The sequence below is a fragment of the Dermacentor andersoni genome, chromosome 4, assembly GCF_023375885.2.
Source record: "Dermacentor andersoni chromosome 4, qqDerAnde1_hic_scaffold, whole genome shotgun sequence".
In the NCBI taxonomy this organism is placed as follows: Eukaryota; Metazoa; Arthropoda; class Arachnida; order Ixodida; family Ixodidae; genus Dermacentor; species Dermacentor andersoni.
The window spans coordinates 111,600,189-111,620,118 of NC_092817.1; the positions used below are offsets into that span (position 1 = coordinate 111,600,189).

The window sequence follows — 19,930 nt, forward strand, 5'->3', positions numbered from 1 at the left end:
GGTCTTTTCATTCTTAGGCTAGCCACCTTTAGCTTGTGGTCAGTGCTACCGCATTACAGTGACAGTGCCTACAGTCTAGATCCTGCTGCTTGATTTGCCTTTCACACTAAACAACACTCTTCCCTGCACACAGAACCCTCCCAGGGGCCACCATATATCATCATCACCACTTAGCTGTACAGCACAAGTCTACATGACACATAAACAATGCTAAGGTTTCTAATGCAGAGAAGAAACAGACCACTAATGCATGTTTACAAATGTATGGCAGCTTTACCAGTTCCTAAGAGGTCTGCTGTTATCAACAATTCATTGGCAACATGTTAGCTGCTCAAATGCAGTTGCAGCTCATCAGCAATGTGATCATTGGTGGAAGCTTTGAGCATTCTTGGTGATTGCATATGTGCAGCCAACAGTTGGACGTCTACCGTGGGGACCCGTCCTGGACCGTCACACACGTTCAGACAGCATTGTGTCCGTGTTCCCAGAAGACTACCTTCGAGACCTCGCACCTGAGGAGGCCCATCTGTTTAGTAGCCAGGTGGCGTACATGACTGGTGTCACACGTGATGAGGCATCCTACATTGTCAGTGAGTTGCATACATCTTACCAAAGCCCTTTGTAACCTGCTGTTACAGTTGATGGTAGTCGCCCAACTGTTAATCCACCTCATCATCTTGTGTCGTTTACTTTTGTGATCTCATAACAAAGAGAAATATTAAAATATGGGTGGTTCGATACACACCTGTAAAACCATTACACTTAAACCTTAGTAGTACTGCATGCACGTCTGGTCAAAACTTCTAAAGTAGATGTGGTGAGGGCAGGCCAAGCAAGGTAGCATGAGTCATCTTGCCAGTTCGTCCTGTCCATTCTTGCCACACAAGCTTGACTATGAGGACATCTTTTGCTGCCTTTCTGATGATTGTTAAATAAACTCTTATGCTCGCAATGTTGAGACAAATTGAAATGTGAGTAAGCAGCAATAAACAAGTGGCACACCTTAGGGATCAAGCTAACAGTACAGCGCCACTATGCAATACATTTCTTTACTGCAGCTTTACCCTGGTACACCATGATTTATCTGAAACCGTGTCAGAGTTAGACATTGGCAGGCGTCAAAATATCTGTGTGTATCCTAGCTTGTTTCTCTCTTCATGTTTCAGTATATTGGTGTCTGCATAGGTAAATGAGCGTGCATAAAATACATCTTAGAAGGAGGTTCTAAATGTACACTACAAATTTGCAGAACAAGACAGAGAGCTCAAGAGCAACCGTTACGTCATGACACCAGACACATTTCAAATGTACCTGAAACGCTACGCCCGCCAGTTCAACTACTCGCTCAACGAGGAAGCTGCCATCAGTGCCTTATCCTTCATGTACACTCCGTGGAGTGATCAGGACAATCAGACCCTCCTGATGAGGGGATACGTCGATGTAAGTATGCTATTTCTCTGTATGGTAGCACTGAGTGTCAGAGAGAGATTGCCACACTCTGTAATGGCATAGTACAGTAAAACCTTGTTCATTCGACCCTCATTAATTTGGGTAATTCAGACTTGTCCTCCGATTCCGGCAGGCACATGCATTGCTTAATAAAATTTAGTTCTCAGTAATTCGGACATATTTGGCTGCACACCGGTCAATTTGAGCAATTCTCAGAGTTTGGCGAGTAAAATATATCCCAAGCGCTCGAATAAAAAATGGCAGCTGCACTTGTGGTTTCGAAATGACAGATGGTCAGAACCGGGCACTGTTTTAAAAGAGCTATATGGCGCCGCATTTCGTTCTTTAGATGGAAGTTTCTAACGGAAATTTGCTGCTATGTTTGGGAACACACTGGGAACAAAAATGGCACTGAAAATCTGGTTTTTGGACCGAAGTGCTGCTGAGTTGTAACTGCTGATGCCAGCTTCAGTGCAACAAATTTTTTAGAGTTTTTAAGAGTGAATCCATATATAGCGAACTACAGATATAACCACTTCTCGCAGAACTAGTATTGAGTTCGTTATAAAAAGGTTCAACTGTACTGCCACTTATTTTTTCATGTGAGAAATGAGAACTACAGTTCGCTAAAGCAGGGTGTGCATAGGTCCTTGAAAACCCTTGAAAGTCCTGGAATTCATTTTTACCCTTGAAAACCCTTCAATTTTTTTATAATAAAGTCTAAGGTTGATTATGTGATCTGCTTTCTACGGCCAATCAGCGCGGACCTGGGAAACTTCCTATTTTAGAAACACTGGTAGTATATAAATTTTAAGCTGGCACAAGTGCTCACGCATTCCACTTCATACGACGACTTGCTCAAAACTGGAAAGCCCGACGGTAGGCGAGAGCGAGAGACACCAGCATTTGGCGCTGGTGGCCTTCTGTGTTTACGCTGCTTTTTATACATGTCTCATTAGGAACTTGAAGTGACCAAGGCTGGAAATTTCGAATATAACTTTTGTATCTCTAGTGCAATAAAGCTTTCTATAGTGTTTTGGAAGCATTGTAGTAAAAAATTACTACATGAGATGCTGCTCTGCACCCTTGGAAAAGCTTTGGCAGGGCCTTGAAAGTCCTTAAATACCTTTGAATTTTTGTCTCTGGAACCTGTACAAACCCTGTTAAGTGAACATGACAAAACATAGCAAAGCTCACTTGAATTTCTTTGACGATTGGTATGTCGGCTAGCATGCAATGCGACTGAATGTATGCGTATGCCAACTCTTCCAGATGCTCTCGGACTCCTACTTTGTGGCCCCTCATGACAAGGTGATGAAGCTTCTGCTGAATAAAGGTTTTCGTGTCTATGCTTACGTGGTGAACTACACTCTTGAGAGCTATCCTAGGTTGCAGTATGGCAGACGCATCTATGATTGGGATGGTAAGTCAGATTCTTGCTTAGCTTCCCTGTTTTTGCTTGTGAGCATACTTCATTAGGAGGCTGAAATGGTGGCATGCTTTTGAATCATTAGTAGCAGCGCAACTTTTCTGCTTAGACATTGGCAGAACAGGACAAGTAAACTTTATTTTGCTTGTTACAGGGCTCTAAGTAATAGTTTTAAGGTTAGTATTTGCTGTACTGTTTTTGCATAAATAAAACTGGCAGTTAGAGCAATGGTGCTTGCGTGATAATAGACCAATTTCAGCATGTTCGGACCGATGGACTATATCCCTGCTGGTGCCACTTAGTGTACTTGGGTTTGAGGCACTGTTGAGGGGAGTGTTGAAGGGAATGGCACTGTGGATTTTTCTAGTGAATTTTAGAGGGGGTGAGGGCGGAGGTGTGTTGTTGGCGGCAGGCAGACCTAGCCTTGCAAAACATGCTGGCGATTGCTCCACCCAAGTTCCCCCTTTCAGGAAAATTTCTCACCATTAAGAAGCACAGCGCGAGACGAGTGAACGACATGATGCACCCAGCAAAGTGGAACAAGACATAAGCCTGCAGCCTGTGAGCCATCCTGTGCACGGTGTCACACTGGGCCGCCCACCTTCCGACACAATTCCCTGAAATGAGTCTGCCAAACATTGCCAACCATAGGCTAAGTCCACGTCACTTAAACACTTCAGGAGGAGTCGGGACACCTCCCTCCTAAATGTCTGGTGTCCTTGCAGAAACACCACTTCGTTCCCACTAACTTATGGAGCGCCTAGCTGCTCGAAGGGTGCTTCAGACAAAAATTTGCGCTCTGAAATTAGTCTTAGGACACTCCAACAAATAGTGTTAACATTGTCATTAGTCTCACAAGTCGCACATAAAGGCGGTGCGGTGATTCCAATCTTGATAGCCATGCCTGAGTATTCACCAACCTTGTGGGGAGGCAATGTAGCAGGGAGGCTTCTGGCCTGTGCAGCGACATTTAGCAGGAAGTCAGAGGGTGCATCTCCTCAAACCCACTCCTACTGTAGAACCTTTTATTCTTCCCCTTCTGCATGTTGTTCTCAAGGAGCAAGTGGGCTTGTTATGGTACAAACACAACAGGCTTCCTTAACGTAGTTGCCCTTCAACCTGCTAAGGACTACTGCTAGCAGCATGCTTTATGGCAACAGTGGCATTGTGAAACTCACAGTGAAATTGGTCTATTGTGATGCACAGCATAGAAACATCTCTTAGCTGTCTACATAGCACTCTTGGTGACTGTGGTACTTTGACTCTCAGGAATACCACAAAGCATGGTCGACCTGATGGTATCTGGTGCGCCATTCATGGACCCAAAGTTCTACCCGGATAACCTGGAACTGAATGACGTCCTCTGGAGTGAGGGAGACCGCAACATGAGCCAGCTGTTTATGCAGGCCTGGGCAAACTTTGCCAAAACTGGGTGAGCCAGTGCAGATGTGTCCAGAAAGAGGAAATTAATGGAATAAAAAGTCTGCTTTGGCATTTTAATTCTACGACGTCACAACGGAACCTAGAATCAAACTGTGATGAGCTGAGTATTCAGAACAAGAAGTGTCGCTATTAGAGGCAGAGATAAAAGCTGAAGCCAGTGAATCATGATCCCATTTGACTTAACAACCAAGGAAGGAAGGAAGGAAGGAAAAAGTGGAGAAGGAAGGCAGGGAGGTTAACCAGTTTAGCCTAACCGGTTTGCTACCCTACACATGGGAGCGGGATGGGGGGGATGAAAGATGGGGAGAAGAGATAGAGGGCACATAACACGGCACACACATCGTTGGTTACAGTCTGTCACTCTTGTGCGGTACGTGACATCACTGTCACAGCCGCTTGTCCAAGCCCGTATCCTTCATAAACCGAAGTAGTCCCTTCGTCGCCTTCAGCTGCGATGTCTTCAGTCGGCGATATGTGAAAATGGTTGCAAATGGTGTCTGATGCAGATAGGAAACAAAAGTGCACGCTGATGTAGAAAAAAAAAAGAGTCGGAAGATGGCGACTTGCAAAAGAGCCTGACAAGCTCCCCTAAATTGTCAGTAGTTAACCGCTTCTAGTGCCAATAGCTCACTGTTTCAAAGTATGTTCAGCAATAGAAGTAAAGGACACTCATCTTATTTAGAACCCCAGCTCATAATCATGTCAGTTATTTTATTTTTCAATATTAAATGTACCATTTCTCTGAACAGAATAAGCAACTCTGCACTACATGCTTATTGCTAGCTACTGTGTTATGATTAGGATGAGCTTACTGCCATTCAAGTTTTATCTTGTTAATGCTATTACAGTGAGACCTCATTAATATGTCTCTGCTTAATGAGTAATTCTGGTTTAAATATAGTTGCGATGAATGTGGCACCTTGCCACCATTGAACCTAATGTATTGGCTGACCGCTTAGGCCATAGTCGCTTACCGCATGTGTGGGAATTTCACATGTGCTCTTGGGACAAAGGAACGACAACACAGTAAGTAGTGCTAGCAATCAAAAGGGCATATATTGCATCTTTCATACACTAATGCCTGCTAGCCGAATTACTACCCATGGAACATGCTGATCGGTGTGCAACAAATCGAGGAAGTCTGACTCACCATGACCGGATGGTGAGCGAATATGTTCGCCTCCATGCTGGACCCCAACTCGTAATAGTTTGCATGTATAGTCATGGAAACGATGGCGTGTTCACACGATCGTGTTCATCAATTCTGGTGTCCTGCTCCTAAGCCTTTCACAGGACGGCCCCGCGAACTGTGGGTGTGCACGTCCGTGCTGACCGTCCGTGCCGCTCACTGACCGTCTGTGCCACTCACTGACCCCAAGCCAAAGAGTAAAAGCCTACTCCCTTTCACATCCCAGTAATCCCTCCATTAGGTGACGTTAGCAGTGCAACACTTGCGCGATCCCTCGTAATATGCTGCAACCATCCCGGCAGCCACCGGCGCTTAGTTACGCCGAGAAGCCAGATTACAGAAGATGCAAGAGCCATGCAGGGAAAGCAACCACAGGGGATGTGCGAGAGTTGAGCCTCCCCACACATGCCAGATGGTTAGTGTGTTGCAATTACTTCATTTTTCTGTGCGTACAAGCACAGAATCGGCGAAATGTTGTGCACGCAGACCATAGATAGTGAAATTTAGACTCACATACCTTTCAGCAGTGGTCACCGATAGCGACATCAAAACATGGAAGCATGGCAGCCATGACATGTTTCCTTATTCCACAGCTTCTGGCACCTTCCACATCATCTCCGACGACTACGTGTAAGTGGATGATGGCCCTTCCATATCCAATGTGACGTATGTGTTGACTGTCAAGAGGGCGTTTGTAAAGAAGTGGGGCCTTATAGAGAGACTGGCTCTTGGCCTTGTGGAGTATGAAGATGCCGTCATCACTGCAAGGCTGCCACGGCCTCAAGTGAAAATCACAGATTTTTTACTGCCAGCTCGCAAACAAGACATCCGTATGTGTGTTTGAGTGAGATAAGATGTAGTTCTTTTCTGGCTGGCAAGCCTATAGCCGCTCATCTGCTGTTGTCGGTTAAGCACATCACTTAGTGCGTACCTGATGCATGTTCCCTGCCAACTACGTTTTAACTAGGTTTTACTGTATTTGGCATGAAACAGTGACAAAAGTTACTGTCTGTTGGTTACCTTTAACATATCATTTCCCTTCTCAGGCACACTGGAACTCTTGCTGCTGTACATGCTAGCATTTTACGCGAATTTAGTCCTCATGCAGGTGCTAACTCAGTCAAAGTTTCACATTTGAACACAGTTTCATTCACTCCCACTTACACTGCAGAGACCCAATGGGGGGAACCTCCTTGTTTGGCTCCATCCGCTGGGATCCTGCAACGCGGGGTCTGCTACAGTACCTGTGCATCAATGGCACATACTACGAGGCGCTCAACTCCTCGAGTTTCATGCTGCGTGACTACCGCCAGAAGGAGAGCCAGTTCTGGAACGCTTACTTGCCCGAGCTGGCCCTCCGTCCAGCACCTACGTGGCCGCCCTGGGACGAGCCACTGCTGCGGGAGAACCGCCTCGTCACCGCCTCTCTCTGGGGCGTCACGGCCTTTGCCTGCCTCCTGCTCATATTGACAGTGGTTGCGTGCTGCTGCTACTGCAAGGCTGCTAGGTATGGCCAGGCCTGATGCATCAGATGTCCCACAGCCAGCCACTCGGTCCTTCCTCCCCTCTGCACGTGGGCGGCCCCAGCATGCGATCTCACTGCCACGAATTGCCTTGCTGTCTGTCTGCCTGCCTGCCTGTTTGTCTGTCCTTGTTCCATGCTAGCTGTGTGTGCTCTGCTTTGTGAAGCAGCATGTATTTGTGGATGTCCTTTGTGATAAGAGCAGCTTGTTTATTGCTGAAGGACATGTTTATTGCTAGATAGACACAAGCGTAGAAACATGAATGACGCGGGCAGCAACTTCCAAATGTTTCATGCAAGATGTTAGATCGACGTGTATAGTACACATAAAGACTTGCCATGCACAGGTCATGACAATATCGACTGATCGCAACAATACTTGCATAAGGAGACAACCAAGTGTGTGATTTTGAGATGTTCCATCAGGCACTGACTGTTGTGATGAGTGGGTGCCCACTCATTGTTGTAATTACCACACAGCTACTTTTCATTTGCATATGAATGTGTCTGTGTAACAAATGAAGTAGTTGTGAGCTAACTCCTGCGTCGTCATACATGTTCCTATGCTTTTGTGCTTCTTCTTCCATAGGTAACATGTCCTTCAGTTCATTGTAATAGCTTGCCTGTGTGTTAGCTCACTTTGCTCCACTGCTTTGCATAAGACACAATATCAGAAATGCTGCAACAGCATTGAAGCAAACTCATGGAACCCATTTAATCTTTTCAAAGTGGGTTGCATGTCTGCGTGTGTGTGTAGACAAAGGCTATGAATTGCAGGAGCTGAGTGAATGCATACGTAAAAATAGTACAAAGTGCCAGCTGTGGCTAGCATTCCTTCATGCATTGTGTTCACATCGCCCTTTAGTGTTATTCTGAGTGAAGCAGCTTGCCTATATTATTTGCTAAATGTAGGTGAACAGAAAAACATCAGCTGTAGAAAAGCCAACTTATTAACTATTCAGTGACATTAATGCACTTCAAAACAGACATGGGAAACACTGCATGGTCAGGCCATAATACAATGGCTCCTTTTGTTCTGTTTTGTTCTTTTAATTACCAGCATGTTGACTGCCTGAGGCTATATATACTTGTGGACAACTTTCTGTGGCTATGAAGGGAAAGCAACATGCGCGTGACTGCTGCACATGTGTTATCGTGCCAAGTAGTCCGGCAGTGTTTGACAACGCTTCCGGTTGCTCAGACTTTGCTGAATTGACGCAGCTTCCACGTGTAACGGTTTCGCGTTTCCCCAGACGCTGAAGGGGAAAGCTGCAAAATAAGTAAACCTCTACACTCAGTGGTGTGTTCTGTCTTACTTAACCGTTTCTAATAAGGTGTTTTTTTTTTTTCCCCAGTCTAAACTAACACGAATTAAAATGCAGGACTCTTTTCAGAAGCACTCTCCCTTGTGCACACTTTGCCTCCCTAGCTTTCCCTTCATAGCCACAAAAAGTTGTCTGCAATTATAGTGATAGCGATAGTGCAGCAATTCTTGAGCATACAACAAAGAATTTTGATTTATCTATAATGAGAATGGGGGAATGTGTCATTCCAGCCCCACTAATTGACTTCAGGAGCTTGCTGTATGTCAGTTTGATGGGCATGATGGGAAAAGTGTGCAGAAAGACACTTGCGCCTAGGTAAAGATGAGTGCAGCGTAGACCGCTTGTAAGTCACCAGAGTTGTGAATTTCCACCCTACAAGCAGCACCGCACTATGACCAAAACAACATTTTACAAAGGCTGTGCACATGCAAAACTTGTAGGCCAAGCAGCCGTCTGTTTCCGGGAATTGAAGCATACGAGCGGGATGTGCTCTCATTTTCGTTGGTGAGATGGTCCCTCCATTTTGTAAGTCCCGTACAGCCACTGCAAAGCATTTCGTTGACTCTGCACCATACTGCAACTTTGGCCGCTGACTCCCAAAGAGACGACGCTGGTTAAATCTAGCTGGCGGGAGTGTTAGGCGGCATGCCGTTGCAGGAAACTCACCCTTGATATATGTTCCTATCCATAGACGTTGATCATGTAGAATGACGTTGATCTAACATAAGATCACATGCACAGTGGCCGTGTGCGCTTGATGGCAGTCCGCTTGAAGCAGGGTTTGCAGGCAATCAGCCAGCAACTACCGCGAACACGTACAGCAAAAGTTTGCGAGTATGCATACTGATAGGAATGGCGACAGCTCGCGTAGGGACAATGTTCCGAATCGATCAATGTGTGGAACACAGTTTAAACTGACAGCACTGTGAAGGTCGCACGAATGATATCTGCACTTTGCGACGACACACATGGTAACGGGTGAATGAGAAATGCACTCGCAACCTCAACCAATGTTTCTGAAGTGCTGGAGTTGTAAAAAACAGCAAATTCATTTTACTGTTGAAATTAGCTTTTCCAGCCAGCCCTATAACTCAGACATTTTTGCGACCCAGTCCATGTCCGAAAAAAATGTCGGCAACTGTATTTATTTTCCACACATAAACTGAGTAACCGAAGAGACATGCATTTGGTGCAGACTGCATGCCACTGACAAGCGGCCAGAACAAAATTTAATGGCTTGCGTCGCCTAGATGACTTTGTAACTAATGTAGTGCTTACACTTACAAAATAGGATAAGCGCACACATGCAAACACACTGGAACCTTAGTTCAGTTTTAACCCAAAATTTCTCCTTTTTTTTTTAACCCAATATTTTAACCCAAAATTTCTCCTTGAAACTTCTGCCTCAAAGCCTCCCTACAACAGCGAAAACCACTTTGGCATGGCTTGTCTAACGTCAGGAAATGCAAATTCCACCGCTGTGTCGTCTGCTCCGAAACATTACGAAACCATGTACGCTCTGGGAATTCTGCAGCTGAAACCACCAAAAGTTAGCACTGTGTGCGTGTGTCAGATGTGCCTTTCTGTTGTCCCTGTTCAGCTTGCGCTACAACAAAATAAGATACGCGAACTGTACACGATGTCTTCCCCTGGTAGTGAGTAAACAGCTCCTGGATTCTTCATACAGTGCACTCTGCCCAAAATTAATTCACTTGTATTATGAAAGTAGCACATACAAGAGAACATCTGTAAAAACTACCTTGGGCTGACTGCCGAGATGCACATGCAAGAACCGTGTGTACACTGTGCACATAGGTGTTGTCCAAAACATTTCGACCATGATGTGTTTCTGGCTCCTGCAATACACGGAAACATGGCCTTTGTAATTGGCTTCTGTTACACTGAGGCAGCCTTCGCTGGTAGTGCAATTTGGATGCCACGTATTGAGCACACAGAACAGGCTTCATTTCATAACCTGTTAGTGTTGCCAGACTTCTGCACGGTTTAACTGCAGTATAGGAACTTCTAATATCAGTTCTCTCCTGCACTGAATGCACTCAAATTTTGCCAGCTTGCTGTGGGACACATGCAGTTTAACATACAATGTGCAATTCAAACTTGGCAGCTTTAATGTTGACTGCGTTTACCACATTTAACACTGCCAGAAGCTGTATTTTTGTAGTTGCAGTGTGTATTGCAGTGTGTACAAAAGGTGGAGTTTGCATAACTTTGAACATATTGTTTGGCAACAGGTCCCGGGTTAACATTTAGCATTTGTGTGTTGTCATTATATCTTTCATGTACTGTTTACCACCACCATAAACATTCGTAAAAATGAGCATGTCATACAAGCACTAAATTCAGGTACTTTATTACATGTAGAGATATTCCAGATTTAAGTGTTCATACATATTACTTTTGTTGTCAGCACCCAAAAGTATGTACTACAGTAACAGGGAGAAGGACATAGCACTTTGTTTCATTAATTTCTTGGTCTCTGCTGTCTCAGCAAAAAGGGTAGCTTGTTTTTGTAATTACTTTGATGAATAGTACCAATAGCACATCTAGATGAGCAAACATTTTTTAAGAGAGAAATTGGTGCCATGTTGGAAAGAGACATCAGCAATGCTTGTCTTTGTTTGTTCACCTTTCCACTCTTCACTCTATTTCTTGCAACAAGTGTGTTAAGGCATGCATTGCCTTTGTCAAAAGAAATTGAGTTGTTGAAATCACGAGTTTTTTTCTTTTTTTTTTTTTTTTGTCCTTGTAGCTGGTCACAGTAGCGCCATTTCTTTTGACAAACATTGTGCTGTTCATTCCGTGAAAACACCTGGAACTATATTATGACCATCTCATATCACGTGTGCTGCTTTCTCCCTTCTGCAGTGTTTCTCAAATAATTGGCTTTCTGTTTTAACATCCTACAAAATTCTGCTCAAAAGTTTCAGGTATCTTGCCATTATGTGATATTCTTACTGAACAGCTTGTCTCCTTGCTTGTCAAATATCTGTCCAAAGTATGCACGCAGATTTTTATTCGTGAAAGTGCAAAAGTAAACAACAGAAACTTGGAAGTTGCATTGGCTATTGCCAGCAGTGTTGCATGCAAACAAAGTGGAACTGTCTGAGAAAGTACGTCTGGACACACTTATAGTCAGTGATAACCTAAGAATGCAGGAAAAGCTCTTCCCTCAAAAGTGTGCTGCGATTGATTCCCATCCCCACATTCACAGAACAAAAGAATTTGCAGAGTTGCCCTTTAATGCTTGCAGACAAAAAGATGGGTGCCATTACTATGTTCCTGAGTATTCAAATGCATATAAAAAAAGTGCTCCATTGACATTTAAGGAACGGCAAAAGGATTAGTGACAGCAACTGCACTAGGTATGAAAGCTGAGAAAAAAGTATCTTCTGTCCCAGTTGTTGATTATGATGCATCTATATAGTGTAATTAAAAAAAAAAAGCTTCTATTGCACATTTTATTTTAATAATTTGCCACAAGAAAAATGCATGCTCCAGAACCAAGAGTAAAAGAAATATTAATAGAGTATGTTGACAGAGTCGGCTGTTTTATTTGCCTTGCACACCCCGATTTTTGGGGGAGCAGAATAAGTGTAGACAAGTAAGCAAAATGTTCACTCCTCTTAACATTATTCTTGAAACAGCCGTCATCTGGTTGACGAAGATGATATTCCGCACGCCTCAATGCATTCCCTGACGGAGAGTACCTCTAGGTGAGTCCCCCATTTTAACTCAGGACGTGCCACAATACTCCCTGTCATATTCCAACAAGAACGCCACATTTGCATGAATGGGTGTGCTGCTGGCTCTCTTTATGCATCTGTCTAGCATTCGTTTGCATTCTGTATTAGCGAATGCTTCTTGTTTTGAATTCATCTGCATTGTCTGTGCAGTCTGGCCCTGTAAACATTTCCTCATCTTGGAAATGTGTAGACTCATCGCTATGTGTACAGTGATGCAGCTGTCCCATGGAGCGAAACATGGATAGACATGGGTGTTTAGCTTTCCTAGATGGGCCTGCCATCTTGTACAGTGGGCTGTCGGTACAAGAACACTTTGAGCATGGCCAATTTAACAAGCTCTTGAAAGCTTCAGATAGCCTACAAAGTCATTATTCTGCTGCTTGCAACTAGCCATGAGCAGTCCTTATTTGGCAGTACACTGTCATTAATGGTAAACTTTCTGTCCTTGAGCAGCCCACTGCTCAAGTTGGCAGCCTAGCTCACGATCTCCACAATTTTAATGTTTTCTCGTATTTGTCTGTATTGAATACCTAAAAACAGTTGCAGATAAATTTTTTGCTGGTGTGACACATTACCAATTTAAGAAAAAGCCAATCTATCTCAAAGAGTGAGCCTTCAGCGTCCTCAACACTTCAGCAGTGCAAAAACCTTGTGAGACTCTCCGCATGTATATAGTATGTCAATGAAAATAGCATGGCATGCAAACAGCACGAATGGCGCATGTTTTCTTTTCACAGTGCAGCGTGATTCATTTCAGTACAGTGGCACAAGATCACTTCGTACAGTCAGTGCTCTTTACAACGAATCCTCATGATACAGTAGAAAAGGTTTGGACTATGCACTATTCAAAACAATGGGCATTTCAGGAGAACCAATACTTTTGAACAATCAGTGTTTCGTAGACTAATTCGCCTTTGTTGATATAAAATATCCATCATAAGGGTTCAAGGCTGATGCAACATTTCTATGCATTCCAGTTTGTTTTGTAACTACAGTCTAGAAGTTGTCTTGTTGCAAAAATTATCTCTTTAATGTGTTGCGAACTAGCCACATTTTATAAGCTTGTGAAATGAACTTGCTGAGCTGAAATTGCCACGCATGCTTCGGGGAATCAGCATTGTGGACATGTGAATTTGTGGTTATATAGTCACATCATTCTTTTCGTGCTGCGAGACAATTATTCATTGCCCAAATGATATATAAATGTAGCCAGCATTGGTACAGTAAAGTTCATTGTGAGTGATGTATAAACAAGGTTGGGACAAATAGGAAGGTGCAGCACACAGAAAAAGCACTGGCAGTACCCTTTTCCCACTTAAAGGGAAGCTGAAGAGTCTGTCGAATTCAATAAGACGCTCATATACGGATGCGGGAGCCTTATAAACCATGTAGGTAAAATTTGGGTTTTTTTTTTTCAATTAGGAGCGACGTAATCGTCGGTTGAAATTGCACTGTAGCTCCGCCCCCCATCGAATGCCGCGCGCTGCTGCTGACACTGACGATGTGAGCGGAGACCGGAAACCGCGGTGTTGCGACGTCAACTCTAGTGTTTCGTTCCTTCGCAGCGTCTGCGACCGTGCCTGACCGCGCTTGTTTCTGCGTGCGTGCCATCGTAATCTGCTTCGATCGACCCTGCATTCCTTTGTTGGTGCTTCTGCGTGTATGTAGAGTGGTAGTCAACGTGAGTGGTAATCAATGTGAGTGGTAGTCAACATGGTAGTCAACAGATGAAGGTCACTACACGTACTGTATGAACCGGGAAGCTTTTCACGCGTTTAAACCGTCTTTATAGATTGGCGACAGCTTTGGACAACGCACAAATGCCGACGATCGCATCCCCGCTTACGTTCCACGAGGAGGCATGCAGGAACACAACACTACAGTTGTTTGACCGGAAACGAGCTCACTAGATCAGCGAAAGATCGGCGAGATCACTAGATCGCTTTGCAAAAAACATACTCACCAAAGAGCATTTCCAACATGAGGAGATCCCAAGACTTTGCTTTCGTTCGCGTCGAAAGCACTGCTCGCACCAGCATGGTTTGCTTCTTCGAGAGGCCAGCTCTTCGCAATCGGCTCGTACATGTAGGGAGTAACGCCGAACTCCTCAGAAAAACGCAGTCTCTAAATTTTCTATTACCGTCTCAGAAAAACAGCACCAAACTACCTGGCACCGCGCTTCATGTGTAGCGGCAGCGGTCGGTTACTAGAGTTGACGTCACGAGGCGCCCGACCAATCACAGGAGGAAATGAGACGCGCGAGCTGGGCGTGTCCGCTGCTGCACTTTTCGTCGAAATAAAATATATTTGCGCTTTCTTTCGCTCAATTTCGATACGATATTCGAATTCGGAGGGTTGAAAACCATTATGTACAGATGTTCACTCATTTTTTCTGGAAAACCTTTCAGCTTCCCTTTAAGTCCGCATCAGGTGGTCATTTTTAGCCTAACTGTCTGGTGCTAATGCCCCATTTTAATGTGTTAGCTACTAGTCTGTCATAACAGCTTGTGCTGAAACTTTCCACACAAGAAACATGGATAGTTTGCCTGAAAGTCAGCTGTATCTGGATCTCTTATAAATGAACACTGACTGTACTTTGTGGAAAGTGTGCAAAATAATAATAATAATAATAATAATAATAATAAATGCTCGCTTGCCAGAACTACTTTACCTTCTTGCATGTATGGTACAGCTTAGCATTTCGAGACCTATTTCACACCTTTTACAGCATAAGAAGAATGGAGTTCAAAAACAAATACGCTTCACCTGAAGATCAAGGAGAGCTAAGGTCTCTCAAGAACACCAGTGTGTGAAAGTCACCGGCACAGGCAGCACAGTGTGTTCTTGCAATATTGAAGTCTCTGTGCCTTCTACTAGTGGCAGGCAGGGTAGGGGCAGTCCAAATGAATTGGTTCGGAAGAGAGCGCTTTGTCAATTCCCTTGTGCCGATCATTTTGAAAGTCGTCTCGGCTGACTGCCACTTTCATCCGAACACAGCCAAGTGAAGCTGCCAACCCAATCGAGAGCAGGTGTTGGAAGGAATCGTTGACGCATACCACACTACAAGAATCACCCTTGGCAGCAGTGTGCAAGGTCACAAATGTGGCGCAATATCTAGAACATTGTGAATGGTGTTTCAAAGCTGTGTTTCCCATGAAAATGCGACTGTGCTCAGCCTGTATTGAACACACTAGTGTTGTAGGTTGGTATTTCAGTTGTTCTATACTGGCGGCTCCATTGCGTGTTAACATACATGCAACCGCATGTAAAACATGCGAGACAAGCGTTCGACACTAACAGAGTTGTTAATTTCCCATGATCGATTTCACACTTGTAAACATTGGTCACACAGGCCACGTACGGGCCACTTATTGGTAACATACTGGTTGTGTGTTTGTAGCTACATAAGTTAAGATGAGGACTAGATTATAAATGAAAGCATTGTTAAAAGAAATCTAAAGAATGCCACCTTTAATCAATTGGGCTGTGGTGCCCACAATAGAGTTTGTGGCTTCTACTTGAACTCAAAGGAAGCCATATGTGTCATTTCTCTATGATCTCGAAACTGAAAGTCAGAACGAGGTGAGCTATTACTACCCGCAGCTTTTGTGAACGTTATGTGCAGTGTTTTTATTTGAGAAGAGTTGAATGTTGTTTGTGAACTGACATTCCATGGCTCACAAGGTGGACGTGAACAGTGTTGTCATAGTAAGCAGATTAGAACCATTGGGTAGTACACAGAGTCAAAAGCCACCGGCATGTGTGGTGTTAGGTTTTTAGTGTTACCTAATTCAGGTCTTGAAATTCTATGAAAAAAAGATGGATAAAAGTCCACGTCACCCTTTAAATACAGATTTTGTGGTGACACTTGGAAGCTGCATCATTTTACAGCTACTGCAAAGGCAACATTCACCAATGTACAAATGAACTGTTGTGTGTGATCTAAATGAGGAGTGCCTGTGGTGCGTTTTGTAAAGAGGTCCATACTGTTTTCTGCTTTCATTCACTGCCAATGAACAAAGCTATGTATGTGTGCTGTCATAACCTTCGCATGCAAATGTTCAGTAAATATAATTGTGAAAGCCCCACAAACTTCCATGACGAAGTTCAGGAGCAAGTGCGCTGTCAATCAAGCGTGCTTGTAAGCACGGAAACACAGGCTAACCAATTCTGTGCTCTGTATCACTAAACCCGAGTGATTATCTTAGCAGCGCTTCCAGCCATGTGAAGCTACGACAGTGCCCAACTGCGGTCAGACTGCTTAATTACTGAGGTGACAAAACAAGTGTACTGCTAAGATTGGTTTAGTCTCTGTATACATAACTTGCCTTACCGATATCACCTATTGCTGTGAAATGTTCAGTACATTGCAAGAAGTTTTCACATTCCGTCCGTCCACTAAGCAGAGGGCATGAAAAGGCCACCATATCTCCATGAGGCACCTATTAATTCCATCTGTTGAAAATTTAGCCCTAGCTCATTTCGTCATTAACTCGCCATCATTAAATACACACAGGAGCAAAACAGATTAATGTTCTTGAATGTTTTGTTACGTCCACAAATGGATTCCACAGCTGAAGACTCACCGTAGGGCTTATTTTCTGTGGCGTTCTGTTGCTGAGCATAAGGTCACAGATTCAATTACCTGCTGCGGGGTCACAATTCCAGTTGGGGCAGAATACACGAATGTTTGCTTAGACTTAGATCTGCGTTAAAGAACCCCTGGATTCTCTAAATTATTCAGGAGCCCCCCCCCCCCCCCCCCCCCTACTACGGTATCCCACACTGCCCACGTGTTGCTTTGAGACATTAGAGGACCCCTAAATCTCTCTCTGAACTCTAAAATGTGTTATATAGGGGCAGCACCAGTCTACAGTGAACATAGAGCCTTAAATATTTTTCAAAATGTTACCGCAATAGCAGAGTTTCAGGTATTTAGTGGGCGACTAGGCAGGCACCAAGGTTTCCCACTCGCCTTCCCTGCCGTTCCCATGGGTGCTGTCTCTCCTTCTCGCACCCCTGACTCTGTGCAATGCAGCAAAAGCTGTCGATTGCGTCAGCCACCCAGAATAGAGAGCCGGAAGGTCTCCCCCACTGTCTACCACTGATTGCCCTCAGTGTGACACCATCTAAATGGAAGGTGTGCAGATGGATCAGCAGTGCACAATGCCCTCCCCCCACCCCCTTTCCCATGTCTTGTCAGAAAACACAGCTGGCTTTCGTTACATTGACACTCTTCACCCTCGTCAACCAACCAAATGACAGCTGTCACCCTGTTGACGTCACATGCGTGACCTTTTTCACATCACGGCTTGTGGAGGAGGGACCAGAAATGTCCAGAGTATGGGATTGTTTTTTTTTTAATTTGTGACTTCCCCACAGTGTGTGCTGCCATGTTCGTCCAAGGTGATTGTCACAGCATGGTGTACACAATGGGCATGTTTGTTTAAAATGTGTTCAGAATGTCAGAAGTGGTTTACTGCCTTCTAAACCTCATAAATTTATTTCATTCCATGTCCGAGTTCTTAAAAATAACCTGAGGTGCGAAGACAGTATACAAACTATTTCACATTTCTTGCATGAGAAACAGCAGGCCACTTGAGAAATTGTCCTAGTATGCATCATTACTCCAAAGAGAAAGAAAAAAAAAGAGGAAACACTACACGAGAACATACTGGGATGCAGCAGTCATGGCTTTCAACTCTTGTCTCTTGACAGACTAGGAACATACTGATTTCTGGAGCATCAGATATTCCTGAAGGTGTATTTCAAACATCTTTCTTCCATTCATGCTTATGATACTAGGGCATGTGCTATTGTACACACGGTGCCTGAAGAATATATTAATGATGCCTTTTATGTCTCAGGGCAGCTTCGCAGTCGTTTCATAATATGGCCGCGAAAGGTGTCGGCAGTGAAGATGCTGCCCTTTATGAACTGCCTTAGCTGCTGTAGTACTACCTTCATTGCATATCGTAAAGCAAAAATATGCTGTCTTGGCCCTTGTTCAAATCAAACACTTAATTTATTTTACTCATCCATTCCACAGTGAAGTGAAAGTGCATTCATTTCATTCTTTCATTCTATAAGCAGAGAGCTGTAACAATTTGTGAGCCTTTAGTCCACACATATTTCTGCACCTAACAGTCGTTCTTGCAATATGCAATGTTTTGTATCATTGCTGCCAGGTTTTTTTTACCTCTCTATGTGGAGTGCCATGCTTCTTTACAGATTCACATCTTTGTGGTCTCATTTCAGAAGGTCTTGTTTTGCCTGAGGTCTTTTGTGCATGCACATGTCATAGTAATTACCATATTTACTTGTCTAAGGCCCAAACTTCCTTTTCTTGATCTTTATCAGCTATGGTCCTTACACAAGGCAGGCTTACGACTCGCTGCACTCAGACTGCAGTGCAAATAAATGCGACTACTGGCTGTCGACTATAAATGCAATCACAGTCACTGACTGATTTTTCGTACATGGACTAGTGCCATCTTGTAGCAACTTGTGGGAATTAACCAGCATGAAAGTATGCGTCACACAGTGAAACCTTTTTTTTTTCCAAGTTTTCGCACTCAGAAGTGTGGGCCTTACACGAGTAAATACGATATGTGCATGGACAAAATGGTGCTAAATACTGAAAAACTGTCAAACATCAAATGAAAGTAAAAAAAATGTCTTGAACAATTGAAAAACAATTAAGGAAACAAGGTAGTGCGGTATTAGCTAGTGCTACCAAGTTATAAAAGAATCTTAAGAATCAATGTCTACTTTCAAGAAAGGCAGCCCTTATGAAAGATGCAGGATAACCCATGTTTGCCCACAAAAATTGCCAACACTTTTTTGAAGTGATATATAGCGACTTGATCTGTTTATCACAGTGTCAATATGTTTGAATGACATATTTATAGCTCTAAACATCGAATACGATGGGAAATAGCATGAGAATTTGACCTATTTCATGTTGTGTTTGATCTTTTGCATCGTAAGTATTTCACATAAATCAAGCAACCAACTAACCCAGCCTCTTGCTCCATTTGCTTCGATTTTATTGGCAGCAAATTTATGTCCACATAAAATTAGTTCTGTAGCGAAACACTACTTTTTACACAAATCCCCGTGAAATCCTGAATGTCAAAGTAACCACAAAATATGAAATCAATTATTCGCTCACTTCTAGTGAAAACATTGTTCAGGACAAGGTGAAGTGCTCATGCAATTTTTGTGTGAAGTATGTAGTTGCTTTTCATCAACACTGCATGAATTCTCATTTCTGTGAAGCCGTTTCCTTTTCTTTTTGTTGTTGTCTTACGACTCTGACCTGAAAGTGCTGAACTTCCCGCCAGGACAATCTGTGCAGTATTAGTGTTCTACACTACATCATTGACTGTGAATGCATATTATAATACCGGTGACATAGAAGTTAAGCTGCATAATTCAGCTTGCCAACTCTAAATCAGGAAGTTTCCAAGCTCGCAGATGAAAAAAAGAAGTCTTAACAGTGTGTTAAATTTTGTCTGGCAACATCAGCTTGCTGCTTTTTATGTAGCCACCTGTGGCAATTCCGCCCATAGGCAAGTGTTGTGCATGCTTCTAAGCACTGTTAGTATTGACCAATTCTACAAACTCTTTTATACAAACTTTATATTTACTGTTTACATTTTACATGCAAATCTTCTTGCTACGTCACTGGTACAGCACTCTTATGCAATTAGTGTGACCACTTCCATTGTCATTGTGCCCTTGAATAAACACATGTTTTTACAATATATTTCTGCCTCGGTGATGCCTTTAGAGAGACGCTTTAAA

General features: G+C 43.6%; 1 protein-coding gene across 3 annotated transcripts in view; it reads left to right on the forward strand.

The window, feature by feature from the left end:
• Positions 1 to 19,892, forward strand: part of Gli (carboxyl ester lipase-like protein Gli) — a 32,152-nt gene extending 12,260 nt beyond the window's left edge. The window contains exons 6-12 of one of the 3 annotated variants that reach the window (XM_050184484.3): positions 410 to 590; positions 1,250 to 1,440; positions 2,722 to 2,872; positions 4,148 to 4,310; positions 6,682 to 7,017; positions 12,023 to 12,091; positions 14,850 to 19,892. In XM_050184484.3, coding sequence (XP_050040441.1) covers positions 410 to 590; positions 1,250 to 1,440; positions 2,722 to 2,872; positions 4,148 to 4,310; positions 6,682 to 7,017; positions 12,023 to 12,091; positions 14,850 to 14,934 — 1,176 coding nt within the window. In that variant the 3' untranslated portion in view covers positions 14,935 to 19,892. The remainder of the gene's footprint in view (positions 1 to 409; positions 591 to 1,249; positions 1,441 to 2,721; positions 2,873 to 4,147; positions 4,311 to 6,681; positions 7,018 to 12,022; positions 12,092 to 14,849) is intronic. The other 2 variants (XM_050184485.3, XM_050184486.3) reach the window with 2 other exon arrangements.
• Positions 19,893 to 19,930: the final 38 nt, after the last annotated feature.